At 54.0% G+C, this 15,913-nt stretch overlaps 4 protein-coding genes across 4 annotated transcripts; 3 read left to right on the forward strand and 1 right to left on the reverse strand.

Annotated features, from left to right (window-relative positions):
• Positions 1-1,569: 1,569 nt before the first annotated feature.
• On the forward strand, positions 1,570-2,652 carry N7516_010891 (zinc-binding alcohol dehydrogenase family protein; the record flags this gene model as incomplete). Its single annotated transcript, XM_057223609.1, has 1 exon — positions 1,570-2,652. The coding sequence occupies one exon, from the start codon at positions 1,570-1,572 to the stop codon at positions 2,650-2,652; it is 1,083 nt and encodes a 360-aa protein (XP_057068749.1).
• Positions 2,653-4,374: 1,722 nt separating this feature from the next.
• N7516_010892 (Zn(II)2Cys6 transcription factor domain-containing protein) lies at positions 4,375-6,571 on the forward strand (the record flags this gene model as incomplete). Its single annotated transcript, XM_057223610.1, has 2 exons — positions 4,375-4,434; positions 4,544-6,571. 2 exons carry the CDS (start codon positions 4,375-4,377, stop codon positions 6,569-6,571), a joined length of 2,088 nt encoding a protein of 695 aa, XP_057068750.1.
• A 668-nt stretch (positions 6,572-7,239) lies between these two features.
• Positions 7,240-12,753, reverse strand: N7516_010893 (uncharacterized protein; the record flags this gene model as incomplete). The annotated part of the gene is made up of 1 exon (XM_057223611.1): positions 7,240-12,753. The coding sequence occupies one exon, from the start codon at positions 12,751-12,753 to the stop codon at positions 7,240-7,242; it is 5,514 nt and encodes a 1,837-aa protein (XP_057068751.1).
• Positions 12,754-13,902: 1,149 nt separating this feature from the next.
• On the forward strand, positions 13,903-14,912 carry N7516_010894 (uncharacterized protein; the record flags this gene model as incomplete). The annotated part of the gene is made up of 3 exons (XM_057223612.1): positions 13,903-14,183; positions 14,248-14,690; positions 14,758-14,912. 3 exons carry the CDS (start codon positions 13,903-13,905, stop codon positions 14,910-14,912), a joined length of 879 nt encoding a protein of 292 aa, XP_057068752.1.
• Between the last annotated feature and the right edge of the window lie 1,001 nt (positions 14,913-15,913).

The following is a 15,913-nucleotide window of genomic DNA, read 5'->3' on the forward strand; positions in this document are numbered from 1 at the left end:
GGACCCCTTTAATTGTTGAGGTGGTATCCCGATGAAGAAAGAGCTCAGGAACTTGATGATACATGTGTATCCACAGATTTGTGAACCTCCCTCAATCCTTTCTCTTTCGGAGCTTCCTAATCCGGTTAGTCAAATGTTGAGTGACCCGCAGTATAATGTGGAGGTAACATATGGTCTCAAACTGGCTTCTGAAGTACCTGCGGTTCAGCGATGGAGGTATAGGAATCCACGAGGCAAGGCTGCGTTAGCCTTGTCAGCTTCCAAGGTTGTCAGCTTACCTGTCTATGTTGTACTAGCTCGGGCATTGACCTCGTGGGTCGGATACCTAGGTACCTAAATAGGTTAGGACACGGGGCAAAGGCGAGCCAATAGGATTATGTGTTACCGACATGTGTGGGGCTTACAAGGTTACCCCTGTTTCGACAGACCCGACCTAAATAAAATAAGCCTTGCCGAGACAACTCCAAGACTCTGGCTGGTCCACACGTGGTCGATATGTACGATTAAGCATCCTGGGTAGATCCGAACCCTGCCTCTGCCACGCGGGACAAGCCCCAGGGTGTTGCCGACCCGATACTCAGCACCATGTCAAGTGTCGAATGAAACGCAAGGATACTACCATCAATGGCGATAATGAGCATAACACGTACATACGTTAACGTATATACGGAGGTAAACTTCGAACAAGCTAGTCATAGGGAGAATTGTGCAGTCTAACGGCTACATCCTACAAGGTTTTGGGGGCCAAATCCTACAGGATTCTGCATGATTTTTGGGGCCAAATCCGACGGGATTCAGGTGCTTACTTACAAGTGCTTGTTGTAAGATCCATGCGTCCGAAATTAAACGCCTCCAAACCAGACCTATTCTTGGCCCCTCTTCAACACTGGTTTCCCTAATACCCAATATGGATCTATTTTCCCACCGCGAAGGATTGCCGGCTGCATTGTCATCGGTGCTTGTCTTAACCAAGCAACGTCCAAATGTGATTTTCATTTACAAGCAACAAAGGTCCACCCACTCCCGTATCAGCGATCCACAACTATTTCGCTTTTGGCCATATATCCCGCCCCGACATTTCGTTTCTTCTTTGAGACGACAGCTTCGTCCTTTTCCTCCCCAACACGTGCGGCCGTCTCTTGACTTGCCATAATGGGAATGTGGACTTGTTTTCCCATAGGAAAGTGACCCGAGTGCGACGGCCGGACGGGACTGTGATGGTAACCTCTGAAGCCAATCCCTAGAAGAGAGAAGAGCTTGCCTTTTCTCCCATCTCAGCCCGCCTCGAGCCACAATCGTACGAGATCGCGCACGTGTATATAGATCTTGCAGTCGACAACTACCACGTGAAAAGACATGTCAGTATTGTCATTGTTAAGACATTAGCTACGAGGTTAATGCTGTCGCTGGTTTACGACTACAACCCATTCCCATATTTCTTTGTCTCCTCTTGTCATTTCCGATAATCCTTTTATTTCTCTCCCTGGTCAATCAACAACAACAAGGAGAACAATAGCAACGTCACCACCACCCTCACCAACACTACCGCCTGCATCACCATCCTTCACAATGGGCGTCACCATCCCCAAGACGCAGACCGCGATCATCGCTGCTGACGAGGAGGGCACTCTCCGCGTCTCGCAGGATGTGCCCGTAATCGACCTGGAGCCGGATTCCGTGCTTGTCAAGACGGCCGCACTGGCCCTCAATCCCGTCGACTCCAAGATAGCCAAGGGCTTCGCTGTGCCCAACGCCATTCTCGGCTTCGACTTTGCCGGCGTCGTCGTGGCCATTGGCAGCGGTGTGACCAGGCAAGACCTCAAGGTGGGGGACCGGGTACTGGGCACCGCAGACAGCATGGACCGTAAGAGGCCTAGCGGCGGCGGCTTCTGCCAGTACGCCTCGACCGTGGCCACCCAGGCTCTGCGTCTGCCGGATGACATGTCCTTCACCGATGCCGCATGCATGGGCACGTCGCTGTCGTCTGCAGGCATTGCTCTATTTCGCTCTATGAAGGTGCCCGGGTCATTGACCGCGCCCAACTCGGCTGCCCGTACTCCCCACGTGCTCGTCAACGGCGGTAGCACCTCGACAGGCACCATGGCCCTACAGCTGCTCAAGCTGGCGGGCTTCCGGCCCATCGCCACCTGCTCACCGTCGCACGAGGAGCTGGTTCTCTCCTACGGCGCCGAGAAGACGTTTGACTACCGGTCCCCCGACTGCGCCAAGGAGATCAGGTCTTACACCAAGAACTCCCTGGCCTACGCCATCGACTGCGTCACCGTCAATTCGTCCATGAAGCTGTGCTACGAGGCCATTGGCCGCGCGGGCGGCCGCTACACGGCGCTGGACCCGTACCCCGAGACGCAAGCCACTCGCAAGGTTGTCAAGCCCGACTGGATCCTAGGATCCACCGTCAAGGGTCGGGGCAGTAGCTGGGTTGCCCCCTACGGGCTGGACGCGGACCCTGATGCGCGTATCTTTGCCGACGAGCTCTACGGCGGCGCCCAGAAGTACCTGCTCGAGGGCAAGCTCAAGAACCAACCTGCCAAGGTCATGTCGGGCGGGTTTTCCGGCATCCTGGAAGGATTGGAGATGATTCGGAGAAAGGAGGTAAGCGGTTTCAAGCTCGTTTACTTGGTGGATCAGTAGTGTCGAACTTTGAGGTATATATAAGCCGTTGCTCATATTTTCTTTTTCCATTTGTTTTTTTCCGAGGCTACTCTTCAGCAGTCTGTCTCCTGAGGATCTTCAACCAATAATCATTTCCATCCATCCACATCATATTGATTCGCTTGACCTCACTGGCCGTTGCAACATACTAGGTTGCACGAATATAGCCTGTGTAGGTATTTTCTTTATAAATCAAGATACCGTTTTACGAGGAACTTCCGTATAGTTAAAGGTTACGAAGTCATACGCTGATATTACAAATTATATATAGTATCAATAGGGGATTGATAGAATTATCGCTTTCTCTATAGTATTACTTATGGTACCTCTGTTTAGTGCATAAACCCTGACAAAAACAAGTACCTCTTGTAAAAAAGTAAAGCTGTATGTATAGCTCAGTCGGTAATTGAAAACCCAAAAATGCATTAATTATGTACATAACTACGATGAATTGGCATGTTTGTATTGTTTGGAGCCATTATGGGCCCGAATGGGCTTTTCGGGCTTTCCGGGTCCATGGTGCAGCAAGGCAAAGCAAAACAAGACACACCAGCACGAGTACCTACCTAGGTAGGTACCTAGGTAGTCTCTTCCGGGGTACCTACAGTGACTGTTCATAAGTTTTAACACCCCCTTTAGCCCCACCCATATACCGCCTTCCCTTATCGCCTATACCGCCTATACCGCCTATACCGCCTATATGAAATGAACTGGTGGACCTCAACTCTCTTGAGTTCATGTCATATGTCTGGATATTTTGGTTTGTTGTCCTAAACTGATATCTAGCCTTTTGTAAACAATCATTAAGAGTCAGAGATTTTCATTTACAATGGTATTAAAGAAAATCTTCTGACCGGCAGAATATTATATAATCACAGTGGTGTGGGGCAGGGGTGTTAACACTTTTGAACAGTCTAGCCCAGGTCAAGTACGGCTAACCCAGATAGGCAAGACTGGGTATCCACACCAGGTCGGGTACAACTAACCTAGGTAGACCACAATACAAGCAAGGGTGGCCACACCAGGTCGAGTAGGACTAGCCTGACTAGGCCATAACAGATTGCAACAATAGTAGATAGATATGAATGGGAGAGGTAAATAATGTTAATTTTCTTAACTTCCGGGCAGCACGGGTTGATATACCGTAGTTCTGCCAGGAGAACCGCGGGTTATCTCTAGTTCCAGGGTCCCAACACGTCACAATGGCCCACCGATGGGGCCAGCCCGGTTGGGTTGGGTTGGGCTATGGGCTTTGTGGGCTATCCTGAGGTTCTAGTCACGGGATGAGACATAAGCAACGGATCGATGGATAACAATGGATCATCTTTTCACCTCATAACCAACCTCATAACCAACATGTACCACGATAATTGTCCTTCCGGCTCAGCCGCCGGGCGCTAATAAATTGTGTGTGTGGGTGTGTGTGCTTATTTAGGCAGAACGTTTTTCGCCCCTTTCAAAATCATCTTATCGTCTGGCTATTCTCTTTCCAATCCTTTTTTTTTTAACCGTATCCTTGTCCGAACTTGGCATTCATCCTCATCCACTTGGCATTCACCTCATCCAGCCTTACCTGGTGTCTCCACAAGGAACTGCACAAGTCCCCACTCTCTTAAGTCTTAATCAGATACTAAGTCAGTCACATTTCCCCGCCTATCCACGATCATCATCACCACTCGGTAACTCGGTAGAATCGCTATCATGGTCTACTGCGGTCGTCCTTCAACAAGTTGCAAGAATTGTCGCGCCAAGAAGAGAAGAGTAAGTCATTACTCTTTGCACCCCTTTACAAAAGACAGAAAATCATCAGGGGGAAAAAAAAGTTAAAAAAGACATTTTGGCTCACATTTAAACCCCCCTAAAAAAAAAGTGCGACAAAGCAGTCCCAGAATGCGGCCAATGTTGTCGCATGAATCAGAAATGCCCCGGGTATAGAGATCCCTCAAGCCTCATCTTTCGCGATGAGAGCACCCAAGTCATCAATCGCGCCCGCTCAAAAGTCTCCAAGAGGACTTTGACGGCCACCCCAACCGACCGCCTCTCGGTGGAGCGAACAGCCCCACCACAGCCACAAAACCAACAACAATACACATCCGCACCGGACTATCACACCAGCCGCCCCTCCGATGTCGTTGACGACACCATGCTGGACATGAGCGACGTCGATGTCGGAGTCGGGATGTTTGCCAGCGGCAGCTTCATGCCCGAGTTGATGAGCTTCCACGATCCTTTCAACCCGGACGAGACTGGGCTCTTCTCCCTCCACCAGGATGCCTCGCCCAGCGCCATTCCGGTATCGGGCGATGGTTCAGGATCCGCTGGTTCTGTTCCTGCCTCCGTGTCTGGGCGTCGTTCACATGTCGGCGCTTCTAGCGTAGGCGACGATGTGGCTCTCGAACAGTTCCCTGATGACGGGAGCAACCGCGGCGACCGCCAACGGCTAGGACACAACAACTTCACCAGCAGTCAGCCCGAAGTCATAGCGCGTCCCTTCTCCTTGCCTCTCGTCATCATCGGTCTCGATTTCTTCCTCTCTCACTACGTCATTCGGCAATCCGGTCCCTCCTCCGGCTTCTTCGACTACGTTCCGGCCATGCTGGCGCAAGACGACGGCGGCAATGACATGCTCGAGGGTGCCATTCTGGCCGTCGGCTTCAGTGGGCTCGCTCGCACCACTAGCCAGGCCGACCTGTTGACCAGGTCCATGATGATGTACACACGCACCATGGAGCGTGTCAATCTCGCCCTCGCCGACCCCCAGGCCGCCCGTCGCGACAGCACCATCGTCTCTGTCCTCGTCCTCGCCCTCTACGAGTTCAGCAAGGCCTCTATTGACGGCTGGAAGCACCACATTGAGGGTGCCACTTCGCTCCTCAACCTACGCGGCCGCTCCCAGTTCTCCACCTCGACCGGCCTGCAGATCTTCAAGGATGTCTTCTCCCAGCTCCTCACCAACTGCCTGCGCTCCGGTTGCCCCATGCCCTCGAGCCTACGCATGCTGCGCATCGAGGCCGCCAACGCCATCAGCGTCTCGGATCCCTACTGGGTCGCCTGCAGCGGCATGGTCGAGCTTCTGGATCTCTACCAACAGATTTCCCCGGGCGGCTACTCGTTCTTTCCCAACTGTTCCGGCGCCTCCTCCTCCGGTCTCGCCGCCCCTTCCGATTCCTCCAACTCCCCCTCTACTGCATCCGGTTCTTCCCCCGCCTCTACCTCCATGCTCTCCGGTCCTCTCAAGGGTGCGAACATCTCCATTGAGCACCTCGAGCGCTACCTCTCACAGGCGTTCGAGATTGACTACCGCCTCGAGAGCACCTTCTCCAAGTGCCCTTCCGAGTGGCAGTTCACCGCCAAACCCAACTCGTCCAGCAACAGCTACGATCCGACTCGCAGCCGGCACGACGTCAACCACATCTACCACGATGTCTGGATCGCCTCCGTCTGGAACAGCATGCGCGTCTGCCGCATCCTCGCCAATCACGCCATCAGCCACCTCCTCCTCCGCGGCGCTAACACCGACAGCAACTGGTTCTTCGCCAACAACTACGCCGACCGCCTGCACCAGGCCACCCAGACCATCGTCCGCCTGCGCGACGAGATACTCGCCTCCATGCCCCAGCTCATGGGCTACGCCACTTCCCCGGCGCAGGAGCTGCAGCAGCAGCAGCAGAAGCAGGCGCACGAGCGCTCCAAGAACAACGGCGGCTCGGCCGTCGGTGGCTACTTTGCCTGCTGGGTTCTCCTCACTGTGGGCTGCATGCACAACCTCAGCCACTCGACCCGTGCGTGGACTGCCGCCCAGTTGCGCAGAATCAGCTGCCAAGCAGGTCTTGCGCAGGCAGATGATTTCGCCAACTTTGTTGAATCAAGCAACCTCCGTCCACCATTAAGTGGGTAGTATGGAAGCACCATTCAAATGTAGATATTTGATACAACGATAAACTGCATAACTATAGAGTATATATATACTGTACATATAGGTTTACACAAGTATATATCCTTTCACAAATCAAAAATTCAAGCAAAGCGCCTCACCAAATACCATGAGTACGTACTACGTATTGGCATCTGAAGACTGCGCCGTAATTTACGGTTGACAAAAGAGGCATAGTAGCCGTGCCAAGCAATACCAGGTCCATTGGTATTGGTGCGCCCCACCAGATAACCCAATCTACAATTTATGTGTCTTTTGTATGACCAGGTACTTCCTTTATTTTAGTATACTTAATATTCTTGTCAAAATTTGGTTAAATAATATAGACATTCTTTAGACTATATATGTCTTCTTATATCTTCCCTACCCAGTTTGAGGGCTGAAAAAATGTATGTTATGCCTAGGTACCTTTTGTATAGGTAAGTCCTACAAAAGATACATAAATTGTAGATTGGGTTATCTGGTGAAAAATGCCTATCTAGTGGGGCGCTTGGCATGTACGTGGATACATGTGTCATCACAGTGGGTCCCAAAAGCCAAACATCCAAGCCAAACATCTAACCAAATTTCCAAATCATATACAGGATTTTTACGGGATAGAATAATCCCAGTTCACCACTCATTATAAATATCTACTGTTGTATTGTCTCGACAAGTCTCACAGGGTCAAACTCTCCATCAGGGTTGTGCAAAATCTGATCGAGCGCGTGGTTCAGGGTCAGCAGCAAGCCCTGAGCCCACTCCTGCGTCATGAACTCGTAGCCCGGCCAGCGTCTGTTGTACGTGCAGCGTAGGCGGAACTTCTCGTCTTCGCTGTCGCGCCCAGGCCAGAGTTCCACCAAGATCGGGTAGCCGTGGTTGGTCTCCTTCCAGGGAGCCTGCAGGTTCTCCTCGCGGGTGAACCCGGGCAAGGTCTCCATGCTGGTCTTGGGTAGTCCGCTGGCGTCGACATCGACCTCGTCCTTGGGGTAGGCCTGCAGGATGATAGTGTTGTCGAAGCGACGCGTCAGCTTGGCAAAGTCGATGGTGGGACAGGGCATCTCCGAGTACGCCATGGAGTCGACGTACTGCGTGAACAGCTCCTGGCAGATCTCGCGGTGCGTGCGCTTCTTAGGTCCGCCTTTCTCCTCACTCTTGTACGCGTCCGAGAAGACGATGCGTGTGGGGAAGACGTCTAGCATCAGGGCCACGCAGCGGAGGGCCTCGGGGCTATGACGGCCGTGGAAGACGCTGCCAAATTGCACGTCGAGGTTGGCCGCGGAAGGCTCCTGGCCAGCGTTATTGGCCTTGACGAGAGTCTGCGCTAGTGTCATGGCCCAGGCACCCTGAACAATGGCCATGGGCGAGGGGAACTTGGTCTTGCTGAGGGAGAAGAGCTCGTTCAAGCTGATGGAGGACTCGAGGATCTCGCAGGCGGTGTCCTGGGTGGTGAGGATCGACGTGAACTTTCCGGGAACCGCACCCTTGAGCACCGTCTGGCCAGCCTTAAAGGGGGCCACACCCGCCAGACGCTTCATCCAGTACATGCTAGTGGCAAGCCAGTCGGTCCCGTAGTGCTCCTCGACGGGGAGGCGCATGCCGACCGCTGGCAGGTTGCTGGGAGGAACGCCCTCGTATGCCTGGGCGAATGAGCGGCGCAGGAAGTCGAGACTCACACCGTCGTAGATGAGATGGAAGAGGGAGAAAATGAGGACGTGGTGCTTGTTGTCGGCCGAGTGCACGACCTGTACAACGGCACCGACGCGGTCCAGGCGGATGTACTCCTCGGCGGTGCGTTGGGCGCTGCCGATGGTCTGCTCCCAGAGGCTATCCGGGCTGGTGTCGTACTCATGCACGACGCTGTGGACCATGGGCAGCTGGGCACGGGGGTGCGCAGGGTTGAGGATGCACTGGGCGTAGGGGCTCAGGGGGTGCTCGACCTGCACCCAGACGGTGCGGAAGGCGTCGTGCCGCTTGGTGACGTCGACGATGGCCTGCTCAAGGCGGGCGGGGTCGAGCTCGTCGGGCACGTGGTAAACAAAGTGCTCGATGCAGGGCTTGGTGATGTTCATCTCCTCGGCCTCTTCGACGAAGACGAGCATGCGGGTCTGGACACCGGTGGCGGGCAAAATCTCCTCGATGTCCTCGCCGGCCATGCCTAGCGACTTGACGCACTGCGGACGGGCAACAGAGTTGAAGTGTCGCAGCTTGGTGGCCAGCGACATGCTCAGCAGCTCCTCCTCGTCCTCGATCTCAATGGACTCGTCATCGCCGGAGTCCTGGTCCAGCTTGTCCTGGGACGAATTGCCCAGCGACTCGCCAACCTTCTTGGCCAGGTCAGCAACCACAGGGTGAGCGAACACGTCACGAAGGAGGATAGTTGCATTCAGGCGCTGATTGATACGCGCGGCAACACGCGGGGCCATCAGCGAGTGGCCGCCAAGGTCGAAGAAGTTGTCGGTGACGCCAACGGCATCGACGTTGAGCACACTGGAGAGCTCCTCGCACACGGCACGCTCCAGGTCTGTGCGCGGCTCCACGATCTGGCGAGAGCCCTTGGTCGCCTTGGCGAGCACGCTCGCTCGTCTTGCCAACTGCTTGCGGTCCACCTTGCCGTTGGCGTTGATGGGCATCTTGTCCAGCACGGCGATACGTGCAGGGATCATGTACTTGGGCAGCGAGGCCTGCAGCGCTGTCTTGAGCAGAGCCTCGATCACCTGGGCCTCTTGACGGCGCAGGGGACTGTTGGTCAGCGACTCTTTGGACCGGCCCTCGTGTTCAGTCGGGAAGTGGAACAAGGGGCGTAGACCCTCGACGCGGTGGAAGACAGCGTCCATGCCGCCACGAAGGGAATGCTGGCGCGCCCAGCTCAGCTCGACTTTGAAGCCAGCCTGTTCAGCCAGCTCAGCCAAGTCCAGAGCCGACAGGGCTGGGCAGCGCTCGGCAGCCTCACGCTGTGACACCAACCAGTCGGCTCCCTCCTCGGTCTCGTCGTCAAGCGAGTCGACGATGTGGCGCTCGAGAATGGTCTTGCTGTAGGGCACGTTGCTCACGGCAACTGTGGAGGCGGCCGAGGACGCCCGTAGGAGGCCTAACAAGCCAGCACGATCCAGCTGCTTGACCTTGAAATCGACCCAGGCGCCCTCGGTGATCTCCTGGATAGTCTTGGGCTGAGCGGCCTGGCGCTTGTGGATGACGGCCGCGAAGCGGTAGCAGCTCAGCTCGTTGGTGGCCTTCATGCGCTTGGGAAGAATCTCGACGTGCTCGACAACCTCTGGCAGGCGGCTCATCAAGTTGGTGAAAAAGGCCGGGTCGGCGAGGAACTCCTCCTCCTCCTTAGCTTTCTCCGCCAGCTCGTGTCGCACTGCTTCCTTGGTGGCAGAGGAGCCTAGTTGGTGCAGGGCCCTGGTAGTACAGAAGTCGCGGTAGATGGCCCAGGACCGCATGTCGCCAAAGTAGATGCGCTCCACGCCGTCAATGGCCAGCAACTTGTCCACTACGGAGGAGATGTACTCTCGCGTGGGGAAGTACTGTGCCACCGAGTTAATCACCACCATGTCGGGGTGATTAAGCTCGCCCAGGGAGTCGGCATCGATGGCAGTGCCAACGCGCACGTCGACCTTGTCAGCCAGGGCAGGCCTTGCTTGGGCCATCTTGTTGACGAAAGCAGCGGCAGACGCAGACGGGTCAAGCCCGACATAGCTGTTAAGGTTGTCGATAAGATTAAACAAGATCATACCCGTACCGGTTCCGACCTCTAGGACATTGCGTGGCTGTCCGCCATTGCGGTTCATGTGGTGTATGGTGTCATCCAGCCACTCGTTCATCTCGGCGGTGTTGATGAGCTCGCCGTCGTACATGGACTTCCAACCCATAAAGTCTCTGCCGACCTTGGTGGTGTCGATTGTGTTGATGTCGGCATAGGTGCCATTCTCGAATAGATCCCTCCAAGATTCGACCTGGTTCTCGAGTCGGCCGTCGTCGTCGGCGTCCTTCTGGTCCTGAGAGTCCCGCTGAGCAGCGACATCCGCGATATCACCTTGAACAGTGACAAAGCCAACAAGCTCCGCCGATTCGCCCTCAGGTTGGTGTACCAGAGTCACGGCGTCGCTGACAGATTCGCTGCGCAGAAGAGCATGCTCGATCTCGGGCAGCTCAACGCGGTGACCACGGATCTTGACCTGGAGGTCCATACGGCCAAAGAACTCGATCATGCCGTCCGAAGGGCGCTGGCGCACTCTGTCACCGGTGCGGTAGGCGCGGACAGACTCTCCGTTGATGGTCACATGTACGAAGCGGTTCTTGTTGAGCTCCGCGTTGGTGTATCCACGGGCGAGACCGTCGCCAGTGACGATGAGCTCACCCATGACGCCAGGAGGCACGAGGCGCTGCTCCGGGTCCATGGTGAAGGCGCCCGAGTTGCTTATGGCTACGCCGATGGGCATGCCGTTGACACACTTCTCATTGGCCGAGACCTTGTAGATGGTGCTGAAAGTGGTGTTCTCGGTAGGACCGTAAGCGTTGACGAGGTCACCCTTGATGATGCCCTTGGCCTGGGCAGCATCGCGTGGGTCGAGGCGGTCTCCGGCAGCAAAGAGTAGTTCCAGGCCGGAGAGAGCAGATGGCGCGCTGGCAAGGCACTGCTTCAGGAGAGCAGGCGTGAGCAAGCAGGACCGCACGGCCTCGCGATGCAACACCCGTCCCAGAGTGACCGGGTCGACGACCGTCATGTAGTCGATGCAGACGATCGTGCCGCCGTTGAGCAGCGCGGCGTAGATTTCCCACGTCGCGATGTCAAAGGCCAGGTTGGCAACGTGCGCAATGTTGCCACTTGACTGCGTCTTGGAGGCCACGTTGGTCTCGCGCACCAGGCGCACGATGCCGCGGTGCTCCACTTGGACACCCTTGGGCTTGCCCGTTGACCCGGATGTGAACATGACGTACGCGAGGCTAGAAGCCGTTGGCATCGGCAGAGCGCCAGCGAAGAGCTGGCCTTGCTCGTCCAAGACCTGGGCGACGTGACGGAAGCTCACGTCTTTGAGCTGCAGGGCGGGAGGCGTGACGCCGGTGCCGAGAAGGACGAGCTTGTCTCCCTGGATAGTGGAGAGGATTGTCTCGAGGCGGCCAACGGGAACGTTGACGTCGAGAGGCAAATAGGCCATATTGGCCTTGAGAATGGCCAAAAGGGCCACGATTGTCTCGCACGACCGCGGCGCCAGCACCGCGACCATGGTTTCTGGGGCGAGCCCGCGCTGTACCAGCCAGTGGGCGAGCTGATCCGATTGCCGGTCCAGCTCCGCGTACGTGAGCTGAGAAGACGAGTATGCGTTCTTGACGGCAACGGCGTTGGGGCTGAGAGAGACCTGTCTACGGAAGAGGTCGACGACGCTGGAGTCGCGCGGGTAATCGGTGCGCGCAACATCTATGAGGCCCATATCGGCCAATGTTGAGAGACCCTGGGTGAGAGGCAGTGTCGAGACGAGGGCCTCGGGTGTCTTGAGGCCACGGCCGAGGACCTCAATGAAGACGGACTCGACGAAGCGGATGGACGAAGCTTCAAACAGATCATCCGAGAAGATGATGTGACCGCTCATGCGCTGAGCCTCCTGGATGAGATGGAATTCAATATCAAACTTGGACGTGGCTATCGTCACACTGTCGAGCCGTGGGCTATTGGCATCTTCCGACGAGTGAACTGCAAATATCGTCTGAACGAGCGGGTTACGGGACCTGTCGGCGGCGCCGGGACGCAGCTCCGAGAAGATCTTCTGGAAGGCCACATCCTGGTTGCTAGAGGCCGCTCTGTTAGTTTGCTGCACGCGCTGGACGAGAGCATGGAACGAGTCCTCTGGCTCGACGGTGGTGCGAACACATAGGAGGTTGGTGTTGCTGGGGATGGGTGTACCAATGGTGGCATCCTCAACACCGGTGAGGCGGTAGTGCGTCGCCCTGAAAGCGGCGAGGAGCACCACAAAGGGAGTGGCCTCGTATGCCTGGCAGAAGACCTGGATCTCCTGGTAAAGCTGGTCATCGAGGGCGAAGTGGTGGATCTGCGCCTTGCCAGAGGAGATGGCCGGCCGGGGCTTGTCACAGAGCAGCTCGGCGGGCTGGCTTCCCTCGAGCTGCTCCAGCCAATATGCGAGCTGGCGCTGCTCGCTCTCGGCCATTGTGATAGATTGGTCTTTTGTTTTTGTTTTTTCTTTGGTGGTAAAAGGAAAACAAAAGCCGGCTAAATGTGTAAAGAATGAGAAGGCCAGGGCGATGGAAGGCCGAGATGATGTATCTTCAAAACATGTTCATCCCCACAAAGCAGACATCCCATCTTGTTGTCTTTTATATAAAGGGAATGCCATCCCGTTGTCAGCAGTGTTCCTGGCTAGATTGTCGCCCGGATCTCCGCTGGGGGGGATTGCTACAAGTAGAAACCAAACGGTAAGTCATGATCCTCCGGACTGACATTGTCTGCATGTAGTAACGATCTTGAAGAGTGCTAGTTCCCGCTGGGAAACGAGAAAGTAGGGTGGATAACGGAGATGGCAGTTGACACTAGTAAGATAGATAATAGGCTGTTCAAAGGAAGGAGAGTGACCTTGCACGTGTTTCTAGTAGGATGGTGGTTGCGTCGATCAATCTCACTAATGGACGGTGGTTAGTGGATAGCTAGTGAGTAAGCTAGTGAGGTTAGTCGATGGCAAGTCTTGGGGGGGAAATGATACCCAAAAGGGACAATTCGGAGTTCGGCAAAAGGAACCAAACGGGTGACCAAAACGGAATAGCGCAAAAAGATAAGGCTACCACATCGAGTTACCCGCCAAGGAGATCTCAAAGGCTTAGACCTTATCACCTTATCACCTTATCCACCTTATCCACCTTATCCACTTATCATCACCCCCATTCCTAATCGGGTATGCTCGATGTTAGCTAGTTGTTCCCAACATGGAGATGCCCGAAAAATCATCAAGTTGTCTTTGAATCACTCGTTCGTCTTTGTGTCCAAGTGCACACAGCCCGAACCCATGGCAATACTTTCATCGTAAACTTGCTGCCTGTTCCATCACAGGTGGCCGCTCTCTTATTTTACCCCTGGACGTTTCCATTTATTATCCTCGTATCGTTTTCTCCAAGGCAAGAGCTGGTGTTGGAATGAATTCCCAATTCTCGCCCTATCCTTCATATTTGTTTCATTAGATTGTACCGGTTTTCCAGGGCCTTCAATCCCTCCCTGCCCTGACCTTGTAATCTAGATTGCCCATCAATCCGCCATCAGCAAGACACTTATCTGATAAATTTGCCGCTCCGGACCCTCTCGATCCAAGATGACTTTTAGTTATGAAGATGGTATCGCGGTGTTGCAGCTCATCGTCTTCGTGCCCTCCCTCTTCCTCGCCATTCTTTTGTGTTACCAGCAAGGAATGAAGGCCGTGGCATCATGTTGGAGATTCCTCATTATCCTCGCCTGTCTCCGAATCGCTGGCGCTGTATGTCAGCTCATCACCATCTCTCACGACTCGATCAATGTTGTCACCACAAAAATTACATGTGACTTGTTGGGCATCGCTCCCCTAACACTGGCGGCCGTGGGTTTGCTGCAAAGAGTGTAAGTCGCAACCTTTTATCCACCTACGCGTGACTCGAGACTGACGTAGACATGTCTTGTTCAGAAACGCCTCGGTCAACAAGCTCTCCAAATGGATCTTCATCTTTGTCAGCCTCGTCAGCTTGGTCGGGCTGGCCCTTGGTATCGCCGGCGCTATCAAGGCCCTCGACAGCTACACCATCCCCCCCATGCTCCAAGCCGCATTGGGCATGTTCGTCGGCTGCTTGGGTCTCCTGCTGGCCATTCTGGGGTACCTGACCATCTACCGCAACCAGATGCCTCGCAACGAGAAGATCATCCTGTACTCAGTCTACGCCTGTGCGCCACTGCTCATGGTGCGCACCGTCTACGGCTGCTTGGGTGACTACACGACCATGGCGCGGTTCAACCTATTTGAGCCCAACCCCACCGTCTATCTCTGCATGGGTGTCCTCGAGGAGATTATTCTTATGATTATCTGCCTCACTGTTGGCTTTTGCTGCCCCCCGCCCAAGGAGCCTCAACCTGGTAGGTCTTGTCATCATTTTGACGTGATTAATTGTTTTTGTGATGAATACACGCTGACAATTCTTAGATGCTGCCGACATGACGAATTCGGACGAGACCAACATCGTGGAGAAACGCTCCTCTCCCCCCAGCGAGACCCGATCTGACACCGTTGACACCATGAACAAGGAGAAACTTGCTGAGGAGGGACGCATGGGGACCTCGACTGCCGAGGTTTTGTAAGATCTGGCTGTCCCTTCACACGTCACTAACCGTCTATAAACTTGCACTGTCTCGGGAGCCCTTTCATTGCAGTGATGAACTTTGGAATTGACCCTGAATCTCTTGGCATATATGAAATTAATTCAAGCGAATAAGCGTATTATATAATAATAGCACAGTCCCATAGGTCAAGCCCGGGTAGTTCTCGTCTTCTATCCCAGATTCGAAGTGCACTCCATATGGCAGACTTTCTAGAGAACCTCAATATCGGGGCATTAATTGAGCAGCAGCTTAATAATGGAGCCAATACAATAACTAACTAGTTAACGTAACTCACAAGCATGATTTAGCACACTCACCGTCGATCATTTGTGCCATATACGTACGTATCATCGACGGAACACTTGACAAACTCATTCCTGGAGAAGCTTTAATATTGGGCCGGTGATTGTCACCGATGGGTATTAGGGTACCCTAGTTGAAGTTCAGTAGATATTGACTAACCTCGACTTACACCATATCAGATATTGGATAAAATAAGTGTACCTTATTGGCTACATAAATTAAATGAGATCCACCAAGACCCGCTTGCGAAAGGCCAGAGCGGCCAAAGGTTAAATGCCTGATTTCTCAGGCCTGATGCCTTAACATGCCTGAATTATAGACCGCTTTTGATACCGCTCCATATCGTGTACTGTAAATTGAATCTTTTCAATGTTCCTACATACTATGTACATATGTACATACCATAACTACAAATCATCAGTTTTTTCGAATTTATTGCCGACCGCATAAGATGCCTCCTTAGATTTGGTCGGTCGCAACAGCTTCAACGCCGAGAAATAGGTAATACGGAGATTTGTATGGTGCTTCATTCTTTTGGATAATACTTTGCTTATTAAGCTCTCTGTTATAGTAATTCAGGTATTTTGATTTCTGCCAGTCCAAAATAAGGCATAATCAGGCATAATAAGGCATCAACATTGAAAAATCAGGCATTTGACCTTTGGCCGCTCTACCCC

This window comes from Penicillium verrucosum, assembly GCF_028828655.1.
Source record: "Penicillium verrucosum strain IBT 35672 chromosome Unknown utg000005l_segment0_segment0, whole genome shotgun sequence".
Classification (NCBI taxonomy): domain Eukaryota; kingdom Fungi; phylum Ascomycota; class Eurotiomycetes; order Eurotiales; family Aspergillaceae; genus Penicillium; species Penicillium verrucosum.